Source organism: Lactuca saligna, chromosome 1 (genome assembly GCF_052625555.1).
Source record: "Lactuca saligna cultivar CGN05327 chromosome 1, ASM5262555v1, whole genome shotgun sequence".
Lineage (NCBI taxonomy): Eukaryota > Viridiplantae > Streptophyta > Magnoliopsida > Asterales > Asteraceae > Lactuca > Lactuca saligna.
This window is the reverse complement of record NC_136417.1, coordinates 4201836-4209780: the sequence shown is the minus strand read 5'-3', so window position 1 is coordinate 4209780 and position 7945 is coordinate 4201836. Positions and strand designations below refer to the sequence as shown.

The 7945-nt window shown below is 34.2% G+C and overlaps 1 protein-coding gene across 4 annotated transcripts; it reads left to right on the top strand.

Moving 5' to 3' along the window:
* On the top strand, positions 1 to 7164 carry LOC145032615 (uncharacterized). Of its 4 annotated transcripts, none has more exons than XM_078981673.1 (11): positions 1 to 230; positions 601 to 648; positions 1336 to 1474; positions 1603 to 1803; positions 1906 to 2028; positions 2232 to 2269; positions 2474 to 2597; positions 3527 to 6154; positions 6256 to 6351; positions 6438 to 6574; positions 6670 to 7164. In XM_078981673.1, exons 3-11 carry the CDS (start codon positions 1397 to 1399, stop codon positions 6911 to 6913), a joined length of 3669 nt encoding a protein of 1222 aa, XP_078837799.1. In that variant the 5' UTR covers positions 1 to 230; positions 601 to 648; positions 1336 to 1396; the 3' UTR covers positions 6914 to 7164. The 4 variants fall into 4 exon arrangements, with proteins under 4 accessions (XP_078837799.1, XP_078837650.1, XP_078837724.1 ...); XM_078981524.1 differs by having other exon boundaries at positions 1 to 278; XM_078981598.1 differs by lacking the exon at positions 1 to 230 and adding an exon at positions 440 to 509.
* The last annotated feature ends 781 nt before the right edge of the window (positions 7165 to 7945 follow it).

The following is a 7945-nucleotide window of genomic DNA, read 5'->3' as shown; positions in this document are numbered from 1 at the left end:
AGACCAAGAGTCATGGCTTTGGCGCGATGTCATTTCTGCTATTTTTCTCACTTTCTGCTTTTTCCCATTTCCCCTTTTCGTTTCAATGGCCAACTCAACTGATTAAAGAATCCAAAAACCCAGTTGTAGTTACTGCCTTTTCACGCTTATACTTCACATAATCTCTGTCAGATTCCCTGAATTTTGCTTCAATTGCAAGTTGCCCTTCTCGTCAGATCTTGCATTTTTGTGTAATACAGTTTATATATCCATTCCAATCTCTATCATACTTTCTCAAAGTAAGCTTCGAATGCGATGTTTAAACTTCTAAAAAACATCTTCACCTTTGATTTGCTATCTTTAATAATGTTCCCCAACAAGGGTTTCTCCAAATTTTTAAAATTGATTTTTTTTGTCGATACTTTTTGCGAAACTAATTGAGTTCAAATGGTGTTCTCAGTAAAGTTTTGAAGTTCGACACTTCCGAGCTGATTTCCCTTTCGTTTTTCCTACTCCGCGAGCACATTTTGGTTTCTTTCTTTTTGGTCGTTTTAAAGAGTCCTTTTACCAATTTGAAGATTTAATTTTAATTAATCTGTAGTTCCTGTTCATACTTTTTAGGGTTTCGGACCAGAGTGGACTTCATCACAATAAAAAAATCTGAAGAAGGTAAGCATTTATTGGTTCAGGCTCAATTAATGAATTTTTTGAATCGTATTTGCAGATTTTTCTGTTCCATATTTATTACACACTTCTGCTACTGCAATGTGAGCCCATTTTGATGTGCCTCGAGTTTTAGTTTTCTGTTATTTGGGGGGAACATATGAGCATCACACATGATTAACTTTCTTTATTATTTTTTTTTTTAGTTCACAAAAAGTTATTTTGTCGTCATTAATGTTGACACATGAAATTCTGAACTTCTTTGACTTTCGTTTTGGAAGAATTCCAAGCTAAATTTACATAACTTCCTATTCTCATGTTTACAAATTATTGATATTGTTGATTTTTATCCAAAAAGGTTGCATTTTTTTCCCCGTTACTCAAGGGTATTTAAGATATTTGACTAATAACAAATCACTTTCCATTGACTCTATAGGCATGATTAAGTTTCTTTGTTATTCTTTAAGAAAAGTTAGCTTTCTTCCTTAACGCTGAAACATGAAAATGGAACTTTCCCCTTTATTTTTGCAAAATTTCAAGTCAAATTGACCTAATTGCCTATTCTCATGTACACAAATTATTGATAGTCTGTTCTTTATTTTTTCAGAATTACAATTTGGGTTTAACTAGAGATAATTTGATGTATTATTGAGTTGTGTTGAATCAATTGGAACTGTTTTTGCAAATTTTCAGGCAGTGATCTTGATTAAATAACATCTGGAACCCAAGATTTGAGGTTCATGGTTGCACAGTGATGTTGAGGGCTACCAAATGGAAGCTTGAGAAGGCTAAAGTAAAAGTTGTTTTTCGGCTTCAGTTTCATGCTACAAATGTATGTTGAGTTCCTCTTTCTGTCTCTTTTCTTCAGTTACTCATTCAATCCCTGTTTTCTTTTTCTCCCATTAAGTCCAGTATGGATAAAGAAACTTATATGTTTTATTGATGGTTTCAATGTATCAGATTCCACAGAGTGGATGGGATAAGTTATTTATTTGTCTAATACCAATCGAATCTGGAAAGATCATTGCAAAAACTAGCAAAGCAAATGTAAGAAATGGGGCATGTAAATGGGCAGATCCTATCTATGAAACTACAAGACTTCTACAAGATGCTAGAAATAAACGATATGATGACAAGTTCTACAATCTCATTGTGGGAATGGTAAGTGGGGTGATTTCCGATTATCCATTTTATTTAAAAAAAAAATTGAAATATATTTTCATCTTTCAAGTTAGATTACTAAATGTTTGTATTTATTTTCAGGGTACTTCAAGGGCTAGCATTCTTGGTGAGGCTACCATAAACCTTGCTGAATATGCAGATGCATCAAGTCCTTTGGTTGTTTCTTTGCCTCTTGATGGATCTGATCATGGAATCCTTTTGCATGTGAGGAATCTAAAATCTTTGACTCTAGTCTTCATTCCATAACTTTTTTTTTTTTTTTGTCTATTAAGTTGTTCATCTATACCAAGTAAAAAAGAAACAGTCATATGTATAATTGTATATAGCTGAAGTTTTTCTATTAAGTTGTTCATTTATTTATTTTTATCTTTTCAAGTGGATGGTTGACTTGATCTTTTTGGTGGCAGGTTACAGTTCAGTTGCTGACAGCTAAAACTGGATTCAGGTATCTTATCATCAATTGCTCTTTCCTCCCTATAAAGGCTGCAACTTTTTGTTTTTTTAGATGTGAAATTACATTATTAAAAGTAAATCAGTTATCATGACTTGAGTTGAGTTGGGTTCCCAAGATGACTTACTTTTTTTATCTTTATTGAAGGGTATTTTAGATATTTATCAAATAATCAAACCTTTTTCTGAAACTATGCAGAGAATTTGAGCAGCAATTTGATAGGGGACTTCAGAGCAGCAGCAACCTAAATCGAGAAGTGGAACCTAGTTTTGCAACATCATTGTCTTCTGAATTAGCAATCTCTGAAGATCATGGAAATAAGGTGTGGTTGTCTTTTCAACTATCTATTGAATGTCCACAATACCCTTTAACATTGATGTTAGTTATGTGGACCAAATTTATTTCATCATAATTTATAATGATGATAGTGGGCAAATAGGTAGCTTTAGCTTGAAAACTTGCTAATAAAGGAAATATTCCCATCCAATGAAAGTTGAGATGTTTCCTTTTTGGGGCAGATCGCAATAAGTAGCAACATAATTTAACTTTATTTCATTTTGGTCATTGGAATTTAAAAATCGTCGTTAAAACATTGTACTCTTTGAATTTAATTATTTTGGGTGATTTCAACCAAAAAATATGTAACATGTTTGATGAAGTTGGATAGTTATATTAGTGGTCTCCAAAAGTTGTATGATTTTAATAACAACGCTTAAAGCCAAATGACTTGATTAGACATGAAGTGAAAGTTTATTTTTAATTAATTATAATATTTTACCCTTTTTTGCCAAAGTTTCAAGATAGTGACATCCACTTGCCCTATATCACTATTTTAAATCATGATAATGTTTTGCTTTTGGTCCACAAGATTCCCTTATTTTGTTATTATTAAAAGGTTTTAAAGATATTATATTAGCATTCAAACAAGTTGTATACACTAGTGTAGACCCACATTGCAATATTCATGGGACACATGGAGTAGAAACTCTTTTTGCATGCTGTGTACCTATGATTATTTTTAATAATAATGTATAAATAGGCCAACCTTTTTATACACTTTTCCCAAGTTGGGATCATGTAGATTATTTTTAATTTTTTATTAATTAAGCCACCCTAACAGGGTTCCACCACCAAATAGGTCAATTCTAGCCAAAAAGTCGTCAGAACATTGTAAAATGATCAAAATACAAGCATTTTACATTATTTATTATGAGATAAACTACTCTTATCTTTTTGCTATTCTTTAAATAGGTTAATACAGAAACACATTTGGGATCAGAACCTAAAGAGCTTATTACAATTGTTGAAGAAACAGGCATACATGAAGAATTTTCAGAATGTTATTATGCTGATAAACATGAATTGCCAAGCATCCATGAATCCCGGGATTCAAACGGGCCTACATGTAGTCAAAGCCCAACAACTGAAAAACCAGATCAGTCCAATCATCAAGGATGGAATTCAGATTATTCAATGAATAATAACTTAGCAATTGCTCACGAAGAGAATAACAGACTTAAAGGAAGCTTGGAAATGGCTGAGGCTTCCATTTCAGAACTTAAACAAGAACTAATTGCTTTGCATAGTCATGCTAATGAAATGGGAATGGAAACACAAAACATTTCACAGCATCTAATGGCTGAGATTTCTTCAGGCCAAAAACTAGAAAAAGAGATTATGGTGCTCAAATCAGAATGTTCCAAGTTCAAAGATGAACTACAACAGCTAAAAGAAGTAAAGTCAAGGCCCAAATCTATTGAAAGGACCCAGGCCCATCAGCCCACATGGGCAAACGGGCTTTTACTTGTGGAGAATCGAATACGTGAGCTCCAACAAAAGATTCCTTTTGGGATCACTGCATCTAATTTAAACTCAGATTTGGAGGTGCTTCTTGGAATCCTACATGATCTTGAAAAGGAAACGGTTTTCACAAACGGTTTTGATTCAGTAGAAGGTAAAAGTTTTCAAGTTTTAAGGGAGTTGGATGAAGTGAAAACCGAAAGGGGAAATCTAATTAGAAAAATGGATGAGATGGAGTGTTACTATGAGGCACTAGTTCAAGAGCTTGAAGAAAACCAAAAACGGATTTTAGGAGAGTTTCAGAGCCTTAGATATGAGCATTCAACATGTGTTTACACAATTTCAACCTGCAAAGCAGAGACTGAAATGACACGTCGTGATATGAACAATCAAATCTTAAGATTCATTGAAGAAAGACAATCTTTGGGTTGTGTTAATGAAGATCTTACAAAAAGAGTTGCATCTTCAGAAGTACGTGTGCAAGAGCTCGAGAAAAACAGAGAACAGATTCTTAAAGAATTCAAGAGCCTTAAAAATGAGCATTCGACATGTGCTGAAACTATTTCCACATACAAATCCGAGACTGAATTGATACGCCGTGATATGAACAATCAAACCTTAAAGTTTGCTAAAGAAAGACATGCTTTGGGTTGTCTTAATGAGGAGCTTGAGAAAAAGGTTAAAACTGCAGAATCACGTGTGCGAGAGCTCGAGGGAGAGCTTCAAAGTCTTAAAAACGAGCATTCAAGATGTGTTGACTCAATTTTGACCTGTAAATCCGAGATTGAAATGTTGAAATCTAATGAAGGACATGATTTGGGGTGTGTTAATGAGGAGCTTGAGAAAAGAGTTATGAATGCTGAATCACGTGTGCGAGAGCTTGAGGAAAACCGGGAATGTATTCTTGAAGAACTCGAGAGCTTAAAAAGTGAGCATTCGACATGTGCAGATGCAATTTCAACCTGTGAATCCAAGACTGAATCGATACGTGATGAAATGAATGATAAAATATCAAAATTGACCGAAGAAATACATGCTTTAGATTCTGCTAACAAGGAGCTCGAGAAAAACCGGGAACGTATTCTTGGAGAGTTTGAGAGCCTTAAAAATGAGCATTCGACATGCATCGATACAATTTCAACCTGCAAATTGGAGATTGAATCATTTCGCGATGAAATGAACAATGAAATCTCAAAGTTTATAGAAGAAAAACATGCTCTGGATTGTGTTAATGGTGAGCTTGAGAAAAGGGTTGTGAATGCAGAAGCACGTGTTCAAGAGCTCGAGAAAAACCGGGAACAGATTCTTAAAGAATTCGAGAGCTTAAAAAACGAGCATTCAACATGCAAATGTGAGTCTGAATCGATACATGAAATGAAGGATAAAATTTCAAAATTTACAGAAGAAAAAAATGATTTGGAACGTGTTAACAAGGAGCTGGAGACAAGGGTTAAAACTGCTGAGTCAGCACTTGTAAGGGCCCGGTCAAATTACTCGATTGCAGTGAGTCAATTGCAGAAGGACCTTGACATGCTATCAGGCCAGGTTGCTTCCATGTTTGAGACTAATCAAAATCTGATTAAAGGAACTTTTTCAGAATCTTTGATAATCGAAAACGATAATGAAAAACATGAAAAGAAGGATCCTGAAAGGGAAGCGGAAGGGGGGTCTGAATCATTACGTATGGCCTTCATGAAAGAACAATGTGAAACCACAGTGCAAGAACTAAAGCAACAACTTTTGGTTTCCAAAAGGGATGCTGATAACATATTGTTTAAGTTGCAAGATGCCCTTGATGAGATTGATGGTAGGAAGAAATCCGAAGCTTCTTACTTGAAAAAGATTGAAGAATTGTCTTTCAAGATTGTGGGATTGGAAGCCGAGTTGGAATCTTTACACTCTGAACTCGAATGTGCTCTTTTGAATCTTGAATGTTGTAAGGAAGAGAAACAAAAGATGGTTTCTATTATGGAAGAATGCGAAGAGGAGAAGATGAAAATTGCATTTGAACTTTCTTTGTTACAAGACCAGATTGCCACTAAACAAAATATGGCTGGTGAAATAGCACAAATCAACGAGGTAAAACTTAATCATTTCTTAGTTTTTGACAATAAGGAGGGCATTAGCGTCTTTTTCCACATATTTTTTGGGTGTCATTTACATTTGTTGTTGTAATGTAGTTGGAGGGGTTGAAGAAGGAGAGATCCATTCTTTCAATGATGAGTAGTGGCTCAAATTTTCAAGATTTACAAAGAGAACTTGTGCAACTACACAAGGTAATTTCAGCAAAAATACAGAAAAACATAACATCAATTAATTATCAATTTTATTGGTTGTGATTGTTAGTTTGTTGCTTCTTAAGGCTAATGAAGAGCTCGGGGGAATATACCCAAATTTTACGGATCTCCCGGGAGATGGAAATGCATTAAAAAGGGTGCTTGCATTGGAAATCGAGCTTGCTGAAGCACTGACATCAAAGAACAAATCCAGCATCCAAAGGTAAAATTAAGTAATCATAACTCAATTTTGACCAAATAGAGTTTGAAAGTCAAACAAACTAACATGATAATGAATAATGAATTATATATTTTCAGTTCTTTTCTTAAACAACACAGCGATGAGGAAGCGGTTTTTAAAAGCTTCAGAGACATCAATGAGGTGATCAAAGACATGTTGGAAATGAAGAACAAATATGTAGATGTGGAAAATGAACTGAAGGAGATGCATGAACGCTATTTGGAGTTGAGTCTGCAGTTTGCTGAGGTGGAAGGTGAGAGGCAAAAACTTATGATGACAGTGAAGAACTCAAGATCACCCTCCATTGGAAACCCTAGATAAGATAACAATCTTTTGTACTATGTAGAGTCTTAATTAGTCTATCATAATATTGTTATAAAATCAGCAGAATCTGTGAATAGGTTTCGGGTTTAGCTGCAGGTGTGAAAAGGGATAGAAGCAAGAGTGTAAATGGGTGTAGTTGCAGACATTTTAACCATGTTTTTGGGTGTTTGAAGTTTTTCTTTTAGTGAGATCCATTTTGTGAATTGTAATTCATATTCTGATATTAGTAGAAAGGTTTGATTCTTTTATTGGTGATTTGGTGGTTGTTTTTAGTCATTCCGTTAATGTAATAACAAGATAAACATCGGTTATCTGTGTCATTTTAGTTGAACAATTATCTTTTATGTTTGATTGATGTTTATTGCATATCAACAAGTAATTTGTCATTTATATTGCATATCTTATATGATGTAGGACACTTTACCAGTTACCACTCTCGAGTCTTGTCATTATCATAGATGTAACAAAAAGAGGGAACAAGGTTGCATCTTTTTCTGCTAGATTCTCGCATCACATTATCTTCTATAACCACCTTTGATGTCTGAAAGGTCACCTAATTCGTTTGTATCAATCATGATCTTTCATTGCTATTAAGACTTAAATTCAGTCAACTAATAATAAAAGAAAAATAATTACGAAAATAGAAAAACGATAAAAGAATAGAAGGGTAATTTTGTCATTTTACAAATACTTAACCTCCACTTCTTTTTAAGGTGATAGTCATAGGGGTGTAAACGAGCTGAGCCTGACCAAGCTCGAGTTTGGCTCGTTTAATTTTGAGGAAGCTCGATTCGAGCCTTAAAATGAAGCTTGAGCTCGGCTCGTGAACAATTTATTAGACTCGTGAGCCTAAACGAGTCTTTATATATATATATATATATGTGTGTGTGTGTGTGTGTGCGCGTGCGTGCGTGCGTGCGTGTGTGCATGTGTGCGTGTGTATATATATATATATATATATATATATATATATATATATATATATATATATATATATATATATATATATATATATCGTTTAAGCTCGTT

Bases quoted from the DNA above. Each gene is read 5' to 3' on its own strand.
- LOC145032615 (XM_078981673.1), top strand. From the start codon at position 1,397: ATGTTGAGGGCTACCAAATGGAAGCTTGAGAAGGCTAAAGTAAAAGTT. The intron at 1,804-1,905 runs GTAAGTGGGGTG...ATTTATTTTCAG, and splicing joins ACAATCTCATTGTGGGAATG to GGTACTTCAAGGGCTAGCAT. The intron at 2,598-3,526 runs GTGTGGTTGTCT...TTCTTTAAATAG, and splicing joins CTGAAGATCATGGAAATAAG to GTTAATACAGAAACACATTT.